Source organism: Schistocerca serialis, chromosome 11 (assembly GCF_023864345.2).
Source record: "Schistocerca serialis cubense isolate TAMUIC-IGC-003099 chromosome 11, iqSchSeri2.2, whole genome shotgun sequence".
Classification (NCBI taxonomy): domain Eukaryota; kingdom Metazoa; phylum Arthropoda; class Insecta; order Orthoptera; family Acrididae; genus Schistocerca; species Schistocerca serialis.
In genome coordinates this window covers 102,631,290-102,657,301 of record NC_064648.1, presented here as the reverse complement: position 1 = coordinate 102,657,301, position 26,012 = coordinate 102,631,290, and the positions used below count along the sequence as shown (strand labels likewise).

Sequence of the window (26,012 nt, the reverse complement as noted above, 5' to 3'; positions counted from 1 at the left end):
TTTGTTTTATATATACATATATGAAACTACTGGTTATAAAATGTGTTTTTGTCAGTAGTGAGTACCTTTCCTGAATAAGATTTAGTTATATAATAATTAAATGTTGCCCTGGACATTTTTGTGTAGGCTCATTATTGTAGTGACGCTATTAATGATAAAAATGATATAAGCTCTTTTAATAGTCATTTCATGCTAAAAGTGTTAAAAAGAATAATCTCAATAAATGGAAAATGGTGTCTTTTAATATTTTCCATTTCATATCAGGCCAAAGGTACAGTTTTTTATTAACTGGAATTTATAGAAATGCTTACACTGCCATTGCACATAGACAGCTATCCTGGAGCATCAAGCCTCACAGAAAAAAAAAATCAAGCATTGTGTTTAATGGATTATCGCGCAATATTAAAGAAAGATTTTTAATCCATTGTGAGTAAGACAGATGTCTTCATGATGGGATACGTATGATATTTCTGGTGATAGCGCCCTGAGAAAATTTAGCCATGGCTTTTAACAAACATAAAAGAGTATTTTCAAAACCATTTCATACAGTAGGAATAACATTGAATGAATTAACAGCATTTTCAAAAAGTTACGCGATACAGTGCACATCAACAGTTTTCAGCACGCCCAGCTAAAACTGCATACACACATGTACATTTGTTGTATTAAGCAAGGGTGAGAAGTGTGTTCCTTACAAGGAACATAGCCTTACCACAGAAATCACGACGTTATAGCCAAGTTGTCGTTTTAACTGATTTCATTGTATGAAAATTCACCAAAATCCGTAAAGTCATTTGAAACATACAGATAATATGGCATCTCTCAACGTTCTTATACGTACACAACTGAAACATTAACATTTCCTGAAATATTAGAACCACTTGAAAATTAATGTGATAAAAATTGTGCTTCTTATTACCAAATGTGATCTGTATCTTATATGTAATTATTATGCTAACTGAAATTTAAAAAAGAATAATTTTGTAAAAACTGGTAAGTGTATAGCTGTTACTCTTAATTTCATCTACATCTGAAGCAGTGATAACCTTTTAGTGTAGAGATCTGTGGAAGAAATTTAATAAAAAATAGTCTGATAGTACATTTGAATTGCACTACATAGTGGTAACAAGTAATCCCTCATGTACCAATAGGAAAAAGTGTCTTCTGTGGAAACCATTTGTCGTACTGCACTTATGTTCTTGTCTTCGAATTTAACCAGGCATAGAGCATCAAATAACTCAAAATTCACTCTAGCAGATTAACAGTATCATCTGCTGATCTCTTCAATTGTCTGAAATATGAAACCATTGAAGTTCAAATATTTTCATAAATTACTCATAATGGTGGTTTGTATGCTACAGAATTCAATGCTGTACAAATTTAATGATATTTATATTAAAATTCTCTGTGTGCAAAACAAATTATTTACATGGGGAAAACTAATGTGGTAATTACAAATGAAAGAAAGGTAAGAAAATGAGTGAGAAGCATTGTCAATCACTGAACTACTCGAATGTCAGTTGTGAGTCCTGATCATTGTCCATTCTGGACTCTATGCAAGGTAGAGGTATTTCTGTGTATAACGTAAAACTGTGCAAAAGTGGTAACATTTCCATGGCAGAATTTTTGTTGAATCACAAGAGGAAAACAAATTTTAAGCATAAAAAAAAGGCTGACATGTTTCACTTGTAAGAGCAATGTTAAAAGAATGCAGAACCAAAAGACCACTCACACCAAGGAAATATTTCCTATGCATATGAACCATTGAGAACAATGACTGATGATGGAAAAAAAGACAAATTCCAATAAGCAGAAAATAATTAACTTCTCTTAGTGAGAAAATATTGAACTATTGTAACTGCTCCTCTTAGCCAAGTTCCGTTTTTAAATACGGGAGTTGACAGTAAGACCACGAGACAATTGCAGACTGGTTTAATCCACCAGCAAGAAACAAAGAGGGTAAGGGAGGTTATAGCAGCCAGTTACAAAGGTTTCATATAAACAAGTCTCTATTATTAATATAATTTTCTATTTATTTTACCACAACAAAAACATTTGACACTTCAGTGATGATACATACATAATGAATTAATTACAATAATGATACATAATTATAATCATAGAAACAGTCTGATAATTTGTAATGTATATGCATGTTATTTACAACAAAGAATGAAAACAAAAAAGTTCAACATGTTACACAGGGCTGTGACGAGATGACACAGCTTACAGAATCAGCAAAGGAACAAGAAGATGAGTGACTTAAGAACGATCTAGCAAGGTACAGACAGTTTCAGAGCATCTCAACAAAACTTTAGCCACATCACAACATCCCCATTGGGTAATCACAGCTCAAGTGAGCTAACATATGTGTATATAAAAAAAATCTAGTTCCACACACATGTGGGTGGGAGATGGTGAAACAGAAGGTCACTGGAGAAGTGGAATAGACAACGAGAAGAAAGAATAAGCTAAAAAACATTAACTCTTTCAGAACTATGTGCCAGAACATTCAGCTATAAACTGACACACCAGTTTACCAATAAATATAGGAAGTTAAATATACATGACAAAGTGTAGATATTCCTTTGAATTTTTTTTTTTTTTGTACAGCGTTGACAGAAACGTGAAGAGGAAATGCCCCACATGACACCAAGAGGAAAATTGCATGACCGTAACATGTGCATCTCGTCACAAGAGAAAATTATATATGACTAGCACAAGACTTGCGCCGACTGGCTCTGGAGCAAAAGGGGGAAAAAAATGGCCATCATAAGAGGCCACGGACTGAACAGTAAACTGAAGGCACCGACCATTTTTGATCAGGTGAGTGCTTCCGGGAAACACACCATCCTATTGTTTACAGAGTACATTTAGTTCCAAATGTAAAACAATTTGTTTCAATAAAGAGCTAAAAGTGCTCTTCAACATTGTTTTCTATGAAGATCCGAAATCGTTTAAAACTTGAGAGAATTAGCACGTCTGCACAGCTTCAATGCTGCACCTGTACCACTTCAGTGCTCTCCCTTCTTTTCCATTAAAGACAAAGAACATACAATTAATTTTAGACATAAATAACAAAAGCCACTTCCACAGTCATAAAATGCCCCTGATTAATAACAAACATTAATACGTAATGTGGATAATAATATCATAAACAAACCCCATGGAATAAATATGTAATTTTCTCCATTAGCATTGATTACACACTTTAACAACAAAAAACCCAAACATGATAGCATACATGAATACAGAAATCATCAGAATACAATGAAAAGTAATCCCATTGTTACATAAATGACCCTTTCTTTCCAATACAACATATTTTGATTTGATTATATATTTACGTTTTTCTTTAAAAAGTAATGACTGTTTAGAGCATGAAACATCCATATAACAAGTGACAGGTATCTCCTTCAAAAGAACAATAAGGGAATTTTCTAGTCCTCCCTGCTTTAAGTAGAAAAACGTTTAGCATCTCCAAGTTGGTTTTTTTAAATCCCAGCATTTTCAATACAAATGTCCTTTACATAACATATCAAAAATATAAGTCACACACACGAGGCAAAAATAATATCTGCTTTCTCGTCCTAAAACTGCAACAAATTATTTTACGCCCACTGCTTCACCCGAGAAGAAAAAACTGATGGGTTCCCCTCTCTTTTCTGTTAACTGTGTGTGTATTATCTTGAAATTATTTCACCTTCTACAACTCCAATAAAACACACACAAACACGAAAGAATACTTTTGTGTCTATGAACACAGTGATGCCATTTTGTGAAATGCAGTCTTCATTTTTAGATATCACTGCCATTTACAACACTCACTGTTATCATTCCTAAAACAAAAATATGAAAAGTAATTGGTCCCACATTACTAAAACAAAGCAGATTAAGTGGAATGGGTGACTGTACCAGAAATTAAATAAGCTGTTCGAAGACGAGGCTTCCCCTTTTGCTAGCAACCAAACACTTTAGTACGGTGCACCCCTAACGATCAACTGACGAGCGGAACGAATGCAATAAAGGCACATTTCCGACACGAGGGAAACTACGGAGTGCCTTATGCACCCTTATTCCTTTCACGGTATTCACTTCATCCGTTCCACGTAAAAATGCCCTCGAGTTTTCGTTTACTGAGCACACAAAGCACTCCACAGCACAGTACAGCCTACGAAGTTGTCCTTCCTCGACAAACGTACTAATAATTCTGAACGGTCGAGGAAAGGTGGGCACACTGTCGTCACCGTAATTCCCGATTTCTCCAAACAACAAATGTGTCCCACTACTGAAAATCTCTTTCAGAACAACAGAAAATGCTCTATCAAAATCCCTTCACGTGTCCTGAACATTTTGTCACTTGAGAAAAATGACAGAAACTTTTACACTGCTCCAGCTTCTTTTACAAAGAATGAGGGCAAAATTCGTCACATTTGAAAGCTGCCAGATTTCTTAACACATTCAGTCTCTCTTCCAGCCTTGAAAACTAAAGAGTTCCACAAAAAAAGGAAAAAAAAATACATACATACATACACACAACAAAGATACTGCACGTATATCACACAGCAGCCTAAACACACTCACAAACGTATCACCACCGTGCAGTTCGATACACCCAACACCGAACACTCTTCCGATTGTCGGAACTGACAGACTAATGTTGTGCAGTGCATTTTCTGCTCTCAGTGGCACAACCTCCGGGTCTCTGTGTTTGTCCCAGCACAGGAGGCACCAGGCTCGACTGACACCTAGGCTTTCGGGCGCGGCACTGTCATCTCTGTCTACTGCATTCGGTATTTCAGCATCTGACGTCTCTCACTTGCACTATCGTCCTCTTAACACAGAGGGAGGCCTCTGCAATGCAGTAAGTTCCCACGCTGTTCTGTCACATATCTCCGAGGAAGCTGCAGCGGCGGACTGCTCAACTCTCGCACTCGGCAACATTCTAAAAAATGAAGATCACAAAAAATGAAATAAACTATCCATTTCTAATGACAACAAAAGGAATTAAAATCATAAAATATGTATAGGTGCTGTAGGAATGCACAGTCTCACAGCAAAATAAACTACTGAAACTTTTTCGAGCCTCCAGCCGTGTCAATTTATTCGAAGCTCTTTTTTGTGACAGTTCCAGTATGGCAGTTTTTATTAATGTTTGATGTGAACTCTCAGAATGCCTCCGAGAGATTAAATCTGTGCTTCTGAAAGATTGTCGTTTCCATTCTACACGCAATATTCTGACAACCGTGTCACCTTTCTTCTGGCGTTTTAAGTTTTGTCGTTAGGTGTCCTCGCTGCCTGGAATAACAGATCGGCCAAGTCGGTTGTCAAAGTATTGCATACAAAATGGAAACGACAACTCAGAAAAACATCGGGAAGTCAAAATATTGCGTATAAAATGGTAACGACAACTCGGCAAAACATCTGGAAGCACCCTATTAATGTGTATTATGTTGATATGATGAAAACAGAATAGAAATTTTAAAAAATGTAACTAAAATATTGTCACAAGAAATTACATTACTTATGAATGTATTTGTACCAAAAATAAACCACAGAATTCTCCCTGACCAGAAATCGTCAACTAGACTACTGCACTATTTGCGATATTGACTGACGACAGAAAAACTGAAATTTAAAAAAAATGTAACTAAAATATTGTCACAAGAAATTACTTTACTTATGAATGTATTTGCACCAAAAATAAACCACAGAATTCTCCCTGACCAGAAATCGTCAACTAGACTACTGCACTATTTGCAATATTGATTGATGACAGAAAAACTGATGACAGCAGGTTAAGTACAAACAATACTCAGTCAAAGGCTTCACAGACCACAGAGTACAAGGCTTCAACAACAAGGACGATCAGTGTGATACTGACACACTTTAAATTAATATCTGACCGGGATGAAGAGCCTGCAATATTGGCGAATGACAGTACCTTTTGCAAACTTCCCATTAGCCCATCAGCTGCATTTAACACCACGTATTTGGCCCCACGAGACGTATTACCTAAATCATTGTCTTCTTTTAAATTTTCTATTTGTGGGGATCCACAACCTCCAGATGTTTAATAAAAAAATAAAAATGCGATTTTTACATTACAGCCTGCTACGGACTACGTTTACATTTATATTGTCTTCTTTGACTCACTCTTACTACCTCCACGCACAATGCTAGCCGCTGTTGTCAGCATAGCAGCCATCGAGTAAACACCTGTGGACTCGCTCAGCTCTTCACCTTCCACACAAGCCCAGGTTCCTCTCGCGCTACGTACGGCACGACGATTTAGTCGGCGCTAGCCAACCCGGCTCTGCCTACATATGTGGAACTCCTCCGAGGAGGAAAGGGGTTTATCTACAGAACAGGCAGGCTCCGAAGGAGGAAGATCGGAAGTCGTCGAGAGAGACGACAGGTGCACGCAGACAGAAGGAACCCCGGGGTGGGTCGGTCGGTCGATTTGGGGAAGAGTGGATCAAACAGTGAGGTCATCGCTTCCATCAGATTAGGGAAGGGTGGGGAAGGGAGTCGGCCGTGCACTTTCGAAGGAACCATTCCGACAGTTGCCCGAAGCAATTTTGGGAAATCACGGCTAACCTAAATCGGGATGGCCAGATGTGGATTCGAACAGTCGAGTCAGTGTGCTAACCACTGCACCATCTCACTCCGTGAACCCGCGCTCGTCTGGGAAGTGGGGAGTCGAACGACTGTGCAGGTGTTTACTCGATGCGAGCTATACTGACAAGAGTAGTTAACTTCGTGTACGCAGAAAGTAAGAGGCACGGTGACTCGAAGGAAACAGCAGTGCACGTAATGTGTCTCAAATGGCCAGATATGTGCAGTGTTAAATGCAGCTGCAGAGCTAATGGGAAGTTTGCAAAAGGTACTGACATTTGCCAATAGAGTAGGCTCATCACCTCTGTCAAACATTAACGTACGGTGTGTCGGTATCGTACTGCTCGTCCTCGTGGTTAAAGCCTAGTCTTCTGCAGTTTGTGAAGCCTCCGACTTAAGAGACTAAATGGTGGCTCAGATGAGTTGTGTTAAAGAAATTCACGAGGAGAGGGTCATCACAGTGTCAGTCGTCTCCTCGTTCACTAATTACATCGATAGAAGCCACACGAGGACTGTGTAGCCGAGACGTACTGTTGAAGCTATTTGTCTTCTAAACACTTATTGCTAGTCTCTGATACTAAACTGTGTCAGGTGTAAGAGCTGAAACTGTCTCATGTTTACGTGAAGTGAGACAGATGGAAAATGTATATTGTCGGACAAGATGTGTGACAGACCGATCGTCAAGACCGTCTGTAATTGTATCAAAACTAATGCTAGTACGGACATTGAAATCATCTGCTTACTGTTGAGTCTTGTACAGTCTTAAACCAAATTTGTATATTCAGTTGCAGATTCTATCACGTATTCTCGTACGCTTAAAAATTTAGTAATCGATTTGGTTATGTTCATTCTGCCGTGTGATTAAGTCAAGAAAGGAGGCAGTTGATGGGAGGATGGACAGATGGATAGATTGACTGATGGAGTTACAGGGACCACACTAAGAGGTCATCAATCCCTCAATCCATTGTGTGTCAAACTGTAAATAGTTCCCAGAGAAGAAGGACACAAAAGACAAATCCCAATGGCCTCGATTGTATTTGAGAACTGAAAAAGCCTCGAGACTGAAGTGAGCAGAAGTGAGAGAAGGGTAAAATGGTGAAGGTGGGAGAGTTTACACGCCTACAAAGCAAGCTGGAGTCCCTCGGGACACGTCACAGAACTGGAGAGGCGCCTTCTGCTTCTGACCAGTGCTTTGACATCCTCCATTGCCACAAGAAAACTACAAATATAATGTCAGGAAAGAGAACAATGTCTAAATGTCTGTTGACCAACAACAGGTGTAAAAGAATAAGAAAAACTAAAAACTCGGGAAGGGCAGGAGTCAGGCCAGACCGCTGAGCAAGGGTAGCCCCAAGCCCTTCGGGTAGGGCGACGGGGCACCAGTCCGATCCCTCGAGCGGCTGCCAGATAAGAGAGAAAAAAAAAAAAAAAACACTTTCACAGAAAAAATGCAAAACCAAATTGGCCACTACAGTGTCGCCTGCTAGCACCAGATGTAACATGTAAGCAAGTTTAAGGTTTTGCTATGAGGTGGTCAAATCAGAGCAATCCAGTAGGATGTGGGCCACTGCGAGACTGGCACCTCACCGGCAGTGGGACAGATCCTCACGTCTGAGGACGCAATCACTGACTCGGCCGAGTGTGGCCAGTGTGAAGCCAAAAGAGACAGTAGATTCCCTGCGAGAAGCACGGTGGGAAGGCTGCCACACAGTTGTGGTGTCCTTCAGCATTCGGAGGAACAGAGGCACACCGATCCACATTCTGAGCCTCTGAAAGCTGTCGGCGTACAGTTGGCCAGAAGTCCGGTTGTGGCCTCCGTCTCCAAAGTTGACATCTAGGCAGCCAACTCGGCCTACCGGTCGGCACGTTTGTTCCCCAAGATCCCAATGTGACCGGGACTCCACACACAGCCCGCGTGACGGAGGTCGTACGTGAGATCCCAGACAGTTGTAAGCAACGGTCACAGGCTATCGCTGCTCGACAGCCCGAAGACTACTCGAGGAGTCACTGCCGATTAAGTGCGAGAATGGACACGGTCGAGGGCTAGTCCACTGTATATGTTCGACAGGGAGTGTATCTCGCAAATTTGTAGGCCAAGCCAGTTCGTCTGTCAACAGTAGAGCCGTCAGTGTCTACCGTTCCGAGCCTGGAAATGCGCCTGTGACATCCAGGCACAGGTGCTGAAGGACCGTAGGACCTGTCGAGTCATTCAGTCCGAAAGAGACATCGAGGTAGATCCGAGTACGGAGTATACTCCTTAGGTACACACACAACTTCTCACTGACAAGTGGTGACACTTGAGAAAGATGGAGTTCGGAATACATACTATTCGAACAGAGATCGCGATTCCAGACCTGCCGTGTGAGGTGGATCCCCCTAAATGGGGAAAAGTACGTGGTACTTCAGATGCTCAGGGGAGCAACTAATGTGGATTGCACAAATGAGCAGCAGTTGTCAATGCGCTATATGTAGGGCAGGGATGCCTGCCTCTACGAGTAGGCCCTTCAGAAGGCCGATCCAAAAGGCACCTGTCACAAGTTGGACCCCACAACGGTGTATCTGATACAGCATCCGCAAAAGGCGGTGCCGAGACTTACATCAGGCACCGTATTCGAGGCACGACACGATCCAACCTAGGTAGGGTTGCAAAAGTGTAGAGCGGTCTGTATCCCAGCTGATGTTACTGACACACGAGACGGCAAAGAGTACGAAGGTGCGACCCGCACATCTGTTTAAGTTGACAAACGTGAGAAAGCCACGTAAACCAGGTACCAAAAACACCCATCCCAGGAAACAATACGACTCCATCACATCGACCATTCGGTCCTCTAGGTAGAGTTCTGGCCGGGGAAGGACAGAACGACGGTGACAGAAGTGCACGACACGTGTCTCGGTGGCCGAATGCAGGAAGGTGTGCGTGAGAGCCCAGGACTGTGCATTTTGTACAGCACCCTGCGGTCGGCATTATGCGACATCCACAGTTCAGGAGCAACAGTAGGTGCAAAAGTCATCAGCATGCGAGGAAGGTGACACTGCAGCCTCACAGCTGCAGATAAGAGCATCGGTAGCCACTCGGAAAAGGGGAACACTCGATGCAGAGCCTCGTGAGACCCCATTCACTAGTACACAGGGAATACTGTGGGAAGTACCAACTCGAACCCAGAAAGTACCGCGAGAGAAGAAGGTTCGGACAAAAATTGGAAGATGGCACCGAAGGCCCCACTCGTGGAGGGTGGCGAGGATGTGGTGGTGTCAAACGGTGTCTTAAGCCGTACACGAATCAAAAAAGACAGCTCTAAGATGTCGATGCCGGGCAAAAGCTGACCGAATAGCAGACTCCTGGCAGACCAAACTGTCAGCATTACAACCGCACTGAGACGGAGCCGAGATAGCCCGAAACTCGAGACACAGCTGTCGGCTCACTGCACATTCGAGCAACTTGCGGGGAACATTAGTGAGACTAACTGGGCAATAGATGTTCATCCTGAGGGTCTCTTTACCCGCTTTCAGTAGTGGGACACACACAAAAGGTGTCACAGCTCAGCCAAGTGACAGAAAAAACCACTACAATTCCACCGGAGGATCACAATATCAGTACCCAGTAGGGACGTGAAGAGACCAAGGAGGCACGTCGTGCCTCAGTGCTGCCTGCTACCACTGGTTGTGAAGATACACCGTCGATACAAGTGTGTTTCAAAACAGTACGCTTGGGGGAGGATCCGAGCCCACAGGGGCCACCAAGAATGCTGCCTCAGATACTGAGGTGGAACACGTGTGGCCTGGCGGCACAGGGGCAGTCGAATCTGCCTGTTTTTGGAGGACTAAGTCTTTTCATTCTTGTCCCTGGATGAATCACAGATCTGTGAAGGCTCATCTGCCACCGATTCTGGGACAGAGGAGGAACGTGAACCTGCAGCCTGTGGCTACTTCAGTCACTGAGTGGCATCCAATTGCAGGTCAACAGATTCCCCGGAAAGGAGTATACAGAGGGACGATACCTTCTCGGTACGGGATGCCGCAGTTGGGTATAGCTTCTCCAGCCGGGGGTCAGACACCGAGATACCCAGCAGACGGGATATCGATGCCGCCAGAAGAGGGTGTGCGGGAAGCAGTTTGGGGAGGGCACCGACCACCAGGGCAGCGGGTGCAGTCTGGCGGTCCCAGGGGCTCCACGTAGCAGACACGGAGGGCCACGGTACAGTAACTAAAGAGTACGATGTCGTCACAGTAGTAGCGTACGTCACTGCCGTACGTGTAGAAAGTAGGCGACCGTACGTCTTCTCGGCCTCTAGATACGTGAGGGCAGGTGAGTCTCGTATTCTCAGATTTTCTTTTCTCGTCTGAAAATGGTCATTCTGGTAAAGAAGGGCATGGTGCTCTCCACAGCTGATACAGGTGGAAGGATGGGCACAAGGAACATTCCTGTGCAACTAGCAGCCACAACTTTCACAGACAGTGTCCAAATCTCAACGTATTTGTAGCACTGCACAACAGGAGGAACATACGGCTCGACATCACGACGAAACACCGTCGCCTCGACCGTCTCTGGTAACGAGTCACCTTCACAGGCTGAGATGAAGACTCTGGCATCCACTACACACTGTTGTCTTTCGGTCCCCACTGGACACGCCTGTAAAAGGATACCTCAGTGGAATATGACTTTTACGGGGCGTTATACTGGCGAGCAGTACCTGTGACTGAGCATGAAAGGCCATTTTATGTTGAACAGAGCCATTTTAATTTTTGAAATTGCTGCCACTTCCCCAAACTTGCCCTCAAGATGTTCAATTGAGAACAAAGGCTCTCTAGTCGAAAAGGAAGTTCCGTGCAGCTTATCGCGAATGATGCTATAGTATACAGAGAAGTTGCAGCATTAGGAAATTGCAGCGAAATGCAGGAAGATCTGCAGCGGATCGGCACTTGGTGCAGGGACTGGCAACTGACCCTTATCATACACAAATGTAATGTATTGGGAATACATAGAAAGAAGGATCCTTTATTGTATGATTATATGACGGTGGAACAAACGCTGGTAGCAGTTACATCTGTAAATATCTGGAAGTATGCATATGGAACGATTTGAAGAGGAATGATCATATAAAATTAATTGTTGGTAAGGCGGGTGCCAGGTTGAGATTCATTGGGTGATTCCTAAGAAAATTTAGTCCATCAACAAAGGAGGTGGCTTACAAAACACTCGTTCGACCTCTACTTGAGTATTGCTCATCAGTGTGGCATCCGTACCAGGTCAGGTTGACAGACTAGATAGAGAAGATCCAAAGAAGAGCGGCGCGTTTCGTCACAGAGTTATTTGATAAGAGTGATAGCGTTACGGAGATGTTTAGCAAACTCGAGTCGCAGACTCTGCAACAGAGGCGCTCTGCATCGCGGTGTAGCTCGCTGTCCAGGTTTCGAGAGGGTGCGTTTCTGGATGAGGTATCGAATATGTTGCTTCCCCCTACTTATACCTCCCGAGGAGATCACGAATGTAAAATTAGAGATTCGAACGCGCAAGGAGGCTTTCCGGCAGTCGTTCTTCCCACGAACAGTACACAACTGGAACAGGAAAGGGAGGTAATGACAGTGGCACATGAAGTGCCCTCCGCCACACACCGTCGGGTGGCTTGCGGAGTATAAATGTAGATGTAGAAGTAGAAGTAGATGAATCCTCGTCTATCTGAGAACAACCCAAGTATTGGGGGGAATATTTCTCGCCTTCTCTATGAGCCCTACACTCCTCCATTTGCACAGCCAGGAAAAAGAGCATTTGGGGGTCATACCTCTCTACATTTTAATATGTCTTAGCTCCAGAAAAAGACTGCTGGGGTTGCTCAGCCACCAGCAAAAGAAAACTTAACTGACTTCACCAGCATATCTTCTGTCACAGTACCACCCACTCCAAAGGGCCCCACAGATGCTACCCAGCTATGGCAACGCTTACCTGGCCAGTAAATCGCTGCCCAGAGGCCCCGTACCCCAGCCACGACGGGCACATACTGCTCGGCTCGAATGGGGAGTTTCCAGCTTTGGTACCCCTGCGTCGTCAGGAGGCTACCAATTACTTGACGACACTCCTCAGACCCCCCCCCCCCCCCCCCACCCACCAATGGTCACCACACTGGATTTTGCTGTAGTACCGTTGCAAGAAAGAAGGGTGCAAAGAGATAAAGGAACAAACGTGGAAAATAGGCCAGGCTGTGTGACACTCCCTACACTATCTACATTTCTGTAGAAATTTAGAAAAGTAGCAAGTCAAACACAAGACTACCATACAGTTAATATCGAAAAGTTGTACAAGGCTGGAAAGTAAGAAAATGAGTGTACAAAACACAAACCAGATCCGAGCACCATCGGCACCGGGAAGACTATCCACTGGAAAGTTAGAGAGAGAAAAAAGAACAGCAGAAAGATCAACTTGCAGCACACAAAGGGAAGAAACACTGCAAGGCTCGGGGCTCCGTGTTGGCCAGGCCCGTACTAACAGAAGATATGCGAGACCCACGGGTGGAGGGTGTCGATTACAGGTTCACATCAGATTAAGGTAATTGAAATTTCTAAGAACGAACAATATGTGAAAGCCTTGCACCAAACATTCAAATTTTAAGATGCAAGATCTTTTATTTTTACTATCAGTAATACGGTTTTTTAAATACTGCTGTCCTTAGGGAAACAATTTCACCAGAAGTGGTTATGCTGTATCGGATAATTGTACCGAGTATTGGTGTTAGGTTATCAGTGACGAAGTATGGTGTGACTTAGTAATTTTAAAGTAAATGTTTGAAGTGTTAACATCATCCCTTCTCAATTGGTCCTGCCATCCTTTTCCACTGCAACCCGGTTACCTGTAACACTGTCACCTCCGATTTCATCCTGAAGTGAAAGAACAGACTAATAATGCAGTTGATACAGATATTTGTGAGGCCTCCAAAGCAAAATGTCAATCCTTACACTCACTCACAGCACGAGAGGGAGGTTACAAATTGTACAGATAACTGATGTGCCGTGTACCTGGGTCTGCTTCCCGAGGTTTCCAGTGCCGCCAAAACCCCTGATGGCGGCCATCAGCTGCTCATGCGGGTTCTGCGCCGGCGCGGGTGCGGACGCAGAAGGGGCCACCCCCGCGCCCACCTTGGGCTTAGCGACGAGCGTGATGCCCTTTCTGGGTTCCGGCGCTCCGGCCCCGGGCACCCGGAAGCCCTTGACGACAGGCAGAGGGAAGCCCTTGGGTGCGGCGGACACTGTCACCGGTGCCTGCTTCGCCGTAGGACTCACGAGGCCATTTTGTGACACCAGACCTGTAACGAGCCGAGTGACCGATCTGCTGAAAAACTAAATGTGAGACAGCTGAAAATAAACATAGCAGTTACAAATGGCTGTAACTTTAGTGCAAAGTAATATACCTACAGGAATTATAGAGAATGTAGGACAAAGTTCAAAATTTCTGTCACTGTGCAGGTACAGTGAATCTGAAGCTGGGACGTGCACTGTTATGCACGTGTGTAAAGTTCTACGTCACGGAGAGCGTTCTGGGTGCTAGAATTTAGCAATTTTCATTATATCCACACACTGCAGATGAAATTTCACCGACGATAAAATCAAATGCCGTCAATATTCCCATATACTATAGGTTGTTTGAAGGAACAGGGTGTTTGTGCAATATATACCACGTTGGGAAAATATATCTAAAAACAAAGATAATGTAACTTACCAAACAAAAGCATTGGTATGTTGATAGAGACACTAACAAACACAAACACACACACAAAATTCAAGCTTTCGCAACCAACGGTTGCTTCATCAGGAAAGAGGGAACGAGAGGGAAAGACGAAAGGATGTGGGTTTTAAGGGAGAGTGTAAGGAGTCATTCCAATCCCAGGAGCGGATAGACATACCTTAGGGGGAAAAAGGGACAGGTATAGAGGCGGCACAATGCAGATCTGTCCGCACTGTCTTCCGGCATTGGTATTTGTGTTTATATTTTCATTTTTTTTATTTACTTTTTCCTACCTTCCTTCAAAACTATTATTACACTGAAACAAGTTATTCAGAAAGGAACAATGACAATAATGGTCAACATAGCAGTACATTCAAGATGATGTACAATCAAAACGTAGAAAGAAAATGTGATTAATTTAAACAATGGAAAACACAGGATGGAGTAATGGCAACATCATGAAAAGGATAGATTGCTACACATCATATAGTGGAAATGTTGAGCCACAGGGAGGCACAAAAAAAGACTGCTAAACAAGTAAACTTCAGCAAAGCAGCCTTCTGAATTGCAACCTCCTCCCCCCCCCCCTCCCTCCCCCCCCCCCCCCCCCTCTCTCTCTCTCTCTCTCTCTCTCTCTCTCTCTCTCTCTCTCTCTCTCTCTCTCTCACACACTCGTGCGTGTGCGTTCGCGACTCGCACACATTTGACCACTGTCTGTGTGTGTGTGTGTGTGTGTGTGTGTGTGTGTGTGTGTGTGTGTGTGTGTAGGTGGGAGGGGGGGTCTAATTCCGAAGGCTGTTTGGTTGAAGTTTACTTGTTTAGCAGTCTTTTTTTGTGCCTCCCTGTGGCTCAACATTTCCACTATATGGTGTGTAGCATCTATCATTTTCGTATTATTTCTGTCATTAAAGTAACTCTTATTTTTACGTTGGAGAGGATGAGGACTATAATGAGTCAAGTCAGTCATAATGTCCGGTGTGTTACGGATCTGGGAGATGGGTTATTTTCTACTGGATTTGTCGATACCAAATCTAATGAGGGAGGTTGTAAATGTTTTCTTATATTTTTATCAGAATATTTTTTGTGAATTGTAATTTGCCTTATTTTATGCTAATTTGCTTATATGTTCGAGAGTGACAGCATATAGATTAGTAGATGTGACGAATAATATTAAAGAGACTGGTTACAAGTGGAAGCTTGTGTGTTGTGTGAAATGTCTTTAACACTGGAATCGTCCTCGACCGTAGTCAGTCGGCAGTGAATACTCTGTGTACGACTGTGGAACAATGTACAGGTCCCCGTTATAATAATTTGCAAGTGACCAGAAAAATTAGTTATTCTACTACTGTTTTATATAAACATCAAGAAGAAAGAATATTCGGAAAAATGGTATTTGAAGCACCAAAAATGAGGCAAACGCATCGAACCGGGACATTTCTGCAGCCGACGAAACGGCATTATGGAATCGTACTTCCACTAGACGACTGAAGCCAACACAAAAAAGTCAAATATCATCTTATAAACATCAACGGGAAAGTGAGTACTGTCACGAAATATGCTGAATTCAAGAATATAAAAATAGTGAGCATATTTGAGGTGCAAGCGGCAGCCACCTCCCCAGAGGAGTGCTCACCTGCCGAGGAGCCGATCCTGGTGTCGTCCGAGCTGTCCGAGCGCCCCAGCTGGCTGGCCCTGCTGGCGGAGACGAGGCTGGCAAAGCTGCCCGTCCGGTGAACTGGGCCGACGGGGTCCGCCGATACGGACGCGGACGCTGCATCCGAGGCCGTCACCAGCTCCGAGACGGGTCGCCGTGCCACTCTGCTCACCCCCGAGTTCCGCCTCTGTGAAGCGAATGCGGCACTTAGTGACTCGGGCCCTCTACTCGACACGGGCGTGTGTTCGTTTGCCTTTTGATGACAGTGGGTGAATTGTTACCATTACACCTTACCCGGTGTACCGGTATGAAATGAGCGTTAAGATACAAATGTGTCGATAGGGAACATTTGTTGTGAACGAGCCTTAATTTGTTTTTTGTTTTGTCGGTATGACATCTGTCAAAGATATTTAGTATACATCAAGTCATGGAACAAACAACATCATACGTTTTCATAGTGTAAACAATGTCGAATTTTGTACCAGAAAGTAATGACCTGCGGAACGCATTAATTTTTTGTTTTAATTTGAAGAAAAGTGCTAGAGAGTTGCATCGAATGCTTGTCGAGGCATACGGTGACCGTGCTCTATCAGAAGCAACGTGCAAAAGACGGTTTCAACGGATCAGAAATAATGATTTTGATGTAAAAAATGAAGAATGTGGAAGTCCACCAAAAAAGTTCGAAGATGCCGAATTGCAAGCAATATTGGATTAAGATGATACTTTGAGTCAGAAGCAAATGGCAGCAATGCTAAATGTTGCACAACAAACAATTTCTGACCGTTTGAAAGCTATGGGAAAGATCCAAAAGTGTGGAAAATGGGTACCACACAAATTGAATGAAAGACAGATGGAAAACTGAAAAACCATTTGTCAAATTTTGCTTCAAAGACACGAAAGAAAATAAATTTTGCATCGAATTGTTACTGACGATGAAAAATGGATTTATTTCAACAATCCTAAACGGGAAATATCGTGAGTTAATCCGGGACAACCGCCAACATCGACTGCAAAACCAGATCGATTCGGCACGAAGACAGTGCTCTGTGTTTGGTGGGATCAGAAACGTGTGGTGTATCTTGAGCTTCTAAAACCCAGTGAAACTGTGAATACTAATTGCTACAGACAACAAATGATCAATCTGAACTGTGCATTGATCGAAAAAAGACCAGAATGGGCCAGAAGACACGGCAAGGTAATTTTTTTTACACGAGAATGCACCTGCACGTACAGCAAAACTGGTTCAGGATACAATCAAAACACTTGGCTGGGAGCTACTACCCCACCCCCCATTTGTTTTCATCAATGGGAAACACATCGGCTGAGGAACACTTCGATTCTTACGAAGAAGTTGAAAATTGGGTGTCTGATTGTTTTGCTTCAAAAGACGAACATTTCTATTGGCGTGGTGCCCACAAATTGCCAGAAAGGTGGTCAAAATGTATATAAAGCAATGGTCAGTACTTTGAATAAAATGTTTTTACTTTTCAATTCAAAATTAGTGTTTCATTTTCACAAAAAAAAACAAAAAAAACGCTAATTTCATACAGGTACACCTGGTAAATGAACATAAAATGTGGCTGTGATAACAGTAGTTCGACACTACGAGTATCTAGAACCCACCTGCACGACGGTGTTGTCGCCGAGGACGGAGAACCTCTTGGCGAGCGAGCTGACGCCGACAAACCTCTCCTCCTCTTCCGCACTGCCGACCTGTCCGTTCCTGTCCACCTGCTGCAACGCCGACTTCTTGAGCTCGACAGCTCGCACCACGGGCACCACTCGCTCGTCCCCGTTCACCGTCACGCTCGTCGTGCCCTGCCTCACGAAGGGAGCCGCCGTCGTGTGCGAGATGATGCGCATCGTCAGGGCGGCACCGTCCCGTCGTGCGGCCGCGGGGTCCGACCTGTCGGCCGGATGGGGATTGGTCAGTGATTTGACAGCAACCGGTAAAGGCAACGAGTTCTGAGGGTAATCCCAAAAGTAAGGTCTCCTATTTTTTTTTTTATAAGTACATAGACCTGTTTATTTCTACAATGGTTTACATTTAGCTATTTTTCGACATAATCACCATTTCTGTCAATATATTTTTGTAGCCGCTGTGGCAGATTTTGTATGCTTATGTCATACCAGCTCGCCGCCATGCCGTTCGGAAAGTTATGAACCTCTTCTTTCACCTTGTAGTTTGAGCTGAATCGCTGGGACCACAACTAACGCTGACAGGTTCTGTGAGACTCTGAAAAAACTCAAACGGGCAATTCAGAACAGGACAAGAGGAACGTTGAAGGACGTACCCATTCTCCATGACAATGCTAGCCCACACATAGCTTGGCAAACCGTTGCTCTCCTGAAACACTTTCAGTGGAACATAATCACCCACCCACACTATAGTCCTGACTTGGCGCCCAGTGACTATCGCCTCTTCCCTAGGTTAAAAGAACATTTGGCCGGAAAGCTATTCAGCTCCGACAACGAGGTGAAAGAAGAGGTTCGTAACTTTCCGAACAGCATGGCGGCAAGCTGGTATGATATGGGCGTACAAAAACTGCCACAGGATCTCCAAAAATGCATTGACAGAAAGTGAGATTGTGTCAAAAATAGTTAAATGTTCAAGCCGTAAACTGATGTTAACCATTGTAGAAATAAATAGGTCTATGTACTTATAAAAAAATAGGAGACCTTACTTTTGGGATTACCCTCGTATTTACAGTCGGATTATCTGGTCCTGTTGTATGGAACACATGCCCAATAATTTTTTACAGTAGCTATGAGTAAACACAGGGAGTCAAAAGTTACCTACAACTTGCACTGAAACCACAACACTGCAGTCGTAGGGGTTTTAAAAGGGATACAGCAGTTCAGATGAGATTGAGATAGGATTGCAGCCTATCCCCAACATTATTCCATCTCTGCACTGAGCATGCAGTAAAGGAAAAAAATGGAGAAAGCGATTTTAAGTTCATGGGGAAGAAATCAGAACTTTGAGGTCTGCTCATAGTAATACATGCAGTTAACGTGGAAGATATGTACTTTCACCCTGGGCATACTGTATTTTTGCCTGGGGAAAAAGTGTATGTGTGTGTGTTCTGTAATACTCAAATGTGCAGTATACTTGATGTTGCATCAAAGATATTTCCAAAACACATTGCTTTTATGCTGGATTATGTTTCGTAAAGTGCCAGGAAGTTCTTTGCCAGTGTATAAAACCTTTACTACTTAAAGGACTGATAAATTTTACAGCTCCTATGAAAATTGTATTGTCAGTTAACGGAGAAGATATTTACTTTCACCCTGGGCATACTGTATTTTTGCCTGGGGAAAAAGAGTGTGTGTGTGTGTGTGTGTGTGTGTGTGTGTGTGTGTGCTGTAGAATTTATCAGTTCTTTAAATAGTAAAGGTTTTATACACTGGCAAATAACTTCCTGGCACTTTACGAAACAAAATCCAGCAAAAAAAGCAATGTGTTTTGGAAATATCTTTGATGCAACATCAAGTATACTGCACATTTGAGTATTACAGAACACAAATTTCACCAAACAAAGCACAGCAGCTTTTGCAGCACTGAAATAGAGACTGCATTGTGTGATGTGCTGTTTGCCAGCCAATCACAGCTCACATCAGATGATCTCACAGTCAATGACAGCAGATATTCACAGCATGTGACATGTAATGCAGTCATTGTTTAAGAAGTGGGAACAGACAAATATGAAAAGTTAATGCTTTAAATTAATATAGATACAGCATAGCTTTGATAAAAAACTAAGATTTCGCATATAATATTGGTGGTCAAAAATTTTTTGACATTCCTCCCTCCCCCTCCCCCTCCCCCCTGAATTTTTGTCACTCACAATGGATGTATTTCATTCAAAAGGTGGACCAGCACACTACTAAGTGAGTGGTTCTAATATTTCAGTGTATCAAAATAATTTTATTTGGCAAAGAGACTGCACGGCACACGCACATAAAATACAACACATCCAAAAGATCCTCCAGTCAGTCACTTTGGTAAAGAATTCTATGATGAATAGTATAACACTCAGATTTCCATAGACGACAAACACACAAGTGCAGTGAGAATTAGAATACGACAAATCTTCAGGATTAGATCCAGTAACTCTTATTACCGTCAATGTTGCCTCCATGTGATTCCGTATCAATTTGACCGGGAAAAATGCGTTTTCTCATCCGCAATCTCACGTTCTGTTGAAACTTAAGTAACCGTGGCAGTTTTGGCTTTTCATCTCTCCCTGTTTCCATTTTACAGCACTTCAAAGTTTAAATGTTTTGGCATTTTTAACAGTGTGATGACACAAAATGACAGTACTTAACATTTTATTTCTGAAGCGTCTGTAAATCAGACACACTGTGACCTAATTGAACATTTTGGGAACTTCAGACACTTCATGCAAGTGTAAGTTTCCAGAACTTTAAGCCACTAGATTGTTTAGTGAACTTGGAAGCAAAGAGTGCCAGTAACAATGTGGAGTCCACTTCAAAATAATATTCATTGGCTTCTTGTGTAGGCGAGGACAATTTGATACCATCTAGATACATAGCTTGTAAGCATTTCATTCTGTGGTACTGGTGTAATCAGTCACTTACATACAACAGCAGATGATGATACCGTCGGATCTGTGCAATCTTCAGGACTTTCGCTGTAATTCCACAGCCGCAAGTGATAGGATACTTGTTCAATAGCAGTTTGCAATGCACTTGCTGTTGCTAAACCTTCTAAAGCATCAGCTTTTAGGGGAGTCATGAGTGCTTTACAGAAAATATGTTACTGTTATAGATTATGCGTAAGCAGAAATGTTCAACAAAATTAATTATGAAGGTTGCCCAGAAGGTGCATTTTTTTCTTCTTCAGCAGTTCTTTATTGAACATAATGAGAATTACACACACACACACACACACACACACACACACACACACACACACACACACACGAAGGAATCGTGTTTTATCTACACACCCTATTTTTCCATATAATCTCCATTCCATTCTCTGGCCTTCCTCCAGTGGGAAACAACGGTGTGTATGCCCTGTTGGTACAAATCCTTGTTCTGATAGCGGAGCCAGTGCTTCACTGTGTGAATCACCTCCTCATGGTCCTCAAAATGTCTTCCACGAATGGCATCCATGAATAGCATCCTTTAATGGCCCAAACAAGTGGAAGTCCGAGGGGGCTACGTCAGGTGTGACAGCCGTGGACAGGTCTTTCCGCCACTGCAAACTGTGGAGTTTTGCCGAACTGCTTTACGATGACCTCACCCTCTGTGCCCAGCGACTAACTGTACTTCTGTCAAAAGCCGATGTTCCATAGACTTTGCACAAACATTTGTGAATATTCCCCACAGTTTCTTCCTCTGCAATGAGAAATTCAATGACGGTATGTTGCTCGTAACGTACATCACGTACAGATGCCATTTTGAAATTGTCCTGCAGCTACGCTCTCTGTCGCAAGTGACGGAAACTTGGCCCGGTCATTCAGCAGACTTCATGTAATACGTATGTAACACTTCACATTCGTAGCATTGTTGTTGGCTCAGAAAAAAAAAAATGCAGTGCATTATTTTCTGAGCAACCCCCGTATTTTGACATTTTTTGCATACATTTGGTTGATTTTGTTTATTTTATGAGTTTAAGCACTTTCAGTTTTGTCAAAATTATATTCTTGAGGTCCTTTGAAAATTTCAGTAGTTTACTTTACGCTCTAAAGGCAAAATTAAAAACTACTATGTGTTACAAAAACAAGAAGAAACAAAGGAGCAAAAACCTTTTTAATTTCATTTTCTGAAGTAACTGTGCCCTTCCCCTTTATATTTGATGTAACGAAGCACCATTTCTTTTTTTACAAAACAAAATACGAAAATTTAAGTATGCATTTCTTCACGTCTTGATTGTTTTACTAGCATGTATTAGGGGGATTTTCTTCCAGTCCATTTACCACAGAGTACAGAACCACCATATTTCACACAGTTTATTTATCATACAAATGGTAGTTTACTTTTAAAACATTAGCAAATGTCTTTTAAATCACCACAATGTTAAAAATTGCAGGACCTCCTAAGCGGAAGTGCCGTAAAATGGTAAGAGAGAGGTTAAAAGCTGAAATTTGGTACAGTTAATTTTCCTTGTAAGAACTACTGGTTTCTTTGGTAATCTGATACAGTGAATCACACACCTCAGTCACCACCGCTTTCTTGAATTTTCGAGGCATTGTGCACCTTTTCCTGATGGTGGCATTATCTCACTACTGATGTCAACAATGCCCAAGCCTTACCAGTCACATGCATGTATGTTAGTGGGAAGTTGTCACGTGAGATTTTTATTAGGCAGTCGCACGCAACTGCATCACATGTAAACTGTCTGAAGAACACGCTAAAGAGTCGACTGCAAATTTCGAGGTATTCGTCAGTCAGTAGGGTAAAAGTAATGTACGATTCAATTTATTTGCTGAAATATGCACGGGCTTAGTTGAGAAACTAGAGGAAAGAAACAGCGTCGTGGTTGTCGTTAAGAAAATTCAGTTAGGGGAACATATTGAAATTTGAACAAATATTATACAGCTTCTGTGAACATTGAGAAACTGGTAAATTAATGTAGAAATGAGTACGAAATGAGACTAACAGTTAATACCGGAGGGGATAAACCTAAGCATTGTTATGGAATGTGTAACATGTCAAACAGATATTAAAACAGAGAAATGTAGCAGAGAGTAATGTAGAAATAGACAGTTTGCCACTCACCGTAAAGATGATACGTCAAGTTGCAGACAGGCACAAACAGCATACATTCACAGAAGCAAGCACACACTACTGCCAACTCCAGCAGACCAGCTTGGACCAGAATGCAACTGTCATTTGAAATGGAAGCAAAAATCTGGAGGGGTGGTGAAGGGGGAGAAATAGCAGAGTCCGGGTGGGGCACAGAGTTGGGGGAGGGCGGAGGAATGCTTTCAGAGTGCACAGGGATTAGACTGCAAACAGGCACAGCGTCAGGCAGCTGTGAGGCAGAGAGTTGGGGGAAAAAGGGGGCGAGAAAGGAGAAAAATGGGGAAAGATGGACAGGTGCACTGGCAGAGAGTGGACCACAAAGAGAGTGGGAGGTGAGGGTGAGGAAGAGGTGATAGGACATAGGGAGTGGAAACTATTGGGTGCAAAGTATTGGGACAGTATGTTATCCTCTGCCAATGCATCCCCCCCTCTTTCCCTGCTCCTTCTTTCCTTGCTCTGTTTTCCCCAACACCCTGCCCGACAACCTCCTGACATTGCACCTGTTTGTGGCAAAAACTTGTGTGTAAGTGTCTTTCAATTGTGCCTGTCTGCAGCTTAACATGTCATCTTTATGGTAAGTATCTTTTCCTAGCTTGTTGACATTCCAACCTGGAGTTTACATTGCTTAAAATGAGTAATATTGGTTTGTACTGTTATTATTTCAAAATGACATTTTTCCAATTCATGACTGAGGAACTTTAGTATTTGAAAATTATAAGAGGGCAACACGGTCAAGTTTACTTAGTAACGAAATGTTCTCACCGTAGAGCTCCCGTACTCGAGTCTGATAGCCACAAAATTAATTGGGTAAGTATGTGGAGGAGCTTTAAAACTCCATAGGAAGAACAAATATGCCAAGTTTCTATATTAAAAAACTAAAAACCCACCTCGATTGCGAAAAAAGCACCTAGTGTTAAGTGTTAACCCAGGTTTCGGCATAGATAACTAAACCTTCTTCAGAACAACAATAAAACCCACAAGTGCTTAAGAACATCTTTGTCAATGGTTAAAAGAACACTGAAACTATACATTTATAAACGAAAAAGAAAAGGAAAACACTAACAGTTCATAGTAGAAAGTCAAAACCACTACTTTACTTAATGATGTACGCTTCACCTCACACCGGCCTATGTTCGATGGCCCGCGACCCGCAATAAACTGCAGCTACAAATGGTCAAAACACTTAACACTAGGTGCTTTTTTCACAATCGAGGCGAGTTTTTAGTATTTTAATATATTAACCAACGACTGCTGATGCACTGCGATGTTGAAGGTTCTTATGTCAAGTTTCACCTAAATCCCAGGCGGTCCAGAAGACTCGATACGGAATGAATATCACATTCAGAGGACAAAGGCACGATACAAACATCCGAGACGGCAACACGCCCGAGACAGATTACGCGTCCCAGTCTAGAGGTACTCGCCTATCCTCTGTACGAAATGACACCCTCACCTCTGCACCCCAGAGGGAGCGGGCTGCGACTTCAGCTGCACGGCGCGTATCCTGGGCTCCGCAGTCGATATCCTGATCACCGTGGGCTCCACCTTGGCGGCAGCTGGCGGCGCAGGTGCAGGTGCCGGCTCGACACTCCTGATGTGCACGTTCTGTCCGGAAGGCACTGCCGTCACCGGTTCCGGCTTTTTCTCCGGTACCGCGCCGTCGAGCGTGGGAGCTTTGGCGATGTCGGCAGTAGCATCTGCACTCGCAGTCTGAGGTTCTTGTGAGGTTTGTTGTGCCTGCAACAATCCACTACGATGCAGTAGCTGCCAACACACACACACACACACACACACACACACACACACACAAAACATTTGTGAAAGCTTTTTGAACTGAAGCGGCCAAATTTGCTACAATTAATTTTTTACACATCACACTACAGAACAAAACTGAATCTGTACGGGAATCAAAGTGTCCTCGCTAACACCCGATTCTACAAAGGATATGCTCCGTATAGGGAAGAAAATTATTCTCAACAACTACCCTGACTTTACATGTAAGCCAAACTTGTTGTTTTCTCTTGTCAGCATAAGCGTGGTGAGACTGTGGGAAAACTTCTGCGCAGGTTGGATAAAATGGAGAAGAGCCAGTGACAAGCCAACAGAGTGAGTACACCCCAGTAATGATACGAACAAATGAAAACAATCAGTTCAGTCGGTTATAGCTTCACACGATGGCTGGATCATTCATTCATTCATTCATTCTTTTGACTGAAACCAGTCAGTGTGAGCTACTCAATGAAAAAATTCAATTCATTTGTTTTTAGTTTCACATATCCATAGGATTATTATCCATTCATTTCTTTCGAGTGGACTCACTCTGGGAACAACTGAATGAAAACAGTCAAAGGAGTCTAGCCCATTCCGTTCTGAACAGAAATATTTGACTGTTTTGCCACTGTTAAATTACTTCTGTCAAGCGTGCTCTGTTACCACCTGTCGTCACTGTTATTGCCATTTAGTAATTTGCTTTATATTGAGTCCTAATAAGTAGCTTTTAATACAGGTTTTCATCCACACTCACAAACAGGTGTTTTCTCGACACATCCGTCACCCGGCGCGATTCGGTCGAGTTTCACGCAGGGCCCACATCAGAGTGTCGAGACCGCCGAGACGTACAGCAGCAATACACGGGAATAGCAATGATGCAATACTAGCAGATTCGTGTGTTGCCGGTGGTCTAATGCTACAGAGCCTTCGATTCATTACAAACAATGAAGTGTTTAGTTCAAAAATGGGGAAAGCGAGAAGTACTTCGGTTTGGAGGACTGCCTCTCATCTCCCTGCAGTTATCCGAGATATGTCACCAAGTCGAGAAGTGCTGCGTCACACGACAATACTCACCACGCGAGTGGTACCGCAACTTCTTTCCGAGCGAGTTCTAGTTTCGCGTAATGCACCTCGCTCGAGCAACGCGTCTACGTGGAGAGGTTCCGAGGAGAACGAATGTCGACACACCGCATTTGACACCGTCATACAAGCCCGGTTTGGCTAAAGTCTAGATCGGGGCCAGAAGCAGTCACGGCAGTGCTTATCCAGCTCAGAGGTTAGCAACGTATCACCTTTGTGCAGCTGATGGGACAATTCTTTGGCATCACCAATGAGAGTTGAGAAGAGAGACAATATATATCTAGCATCAAAATTAAAACCATTAACTTATCTGCTGTTTTTCAGTGTGTTAGCGAGTTTCATGAGAAATATTTTTTGATTGTGGCACTGAGTGCTATAAAGTGAGACCGATGTTGGTGC

The 26,012-nt window shown here is 43.0% G+C and overlaps 1 protein-coding gene across 1 annotated transcript in view; it reads right to left on the bottom strand.

Moving 5' to 3' along the window:
* Nucleotides 1-2,012: 2,012 nt before the first annotated feature.
* The window catches only part of LOC126426492 (TSC22 domain family protein 1-like), an 81,983-nt gene continuing 57,983 nt past the window's right edge, over nt 2,013-26,012 (bottom strand). The window contains exons 13-17 of the mRNA XM_050088401.1: nt 24,217-24,500; nt 17,610-17,892; nt 15,966-16,173; nt 13,627-13,913; nt 2,013-4,945 (exon numbers count right to left, since the gene is read on the bottom strand). Of these exons, the coding sequence (XP_049944358.1) occupies nt 4,922-4,945; nt 13,627-13,913; nt 15,966-16,173; nt 17,610-17,892; nt 24,217-24,500 (1,086 nt within the window). The 3' untranslated portion in view covers nt 2,013-4,921. The remainder of the gene's footprint in view (nt 4,946-13,626; nt 13,914-15,965; nt 16,174-17,609; nt 17,893-24,216; nt 24,501-26,012) is intronic.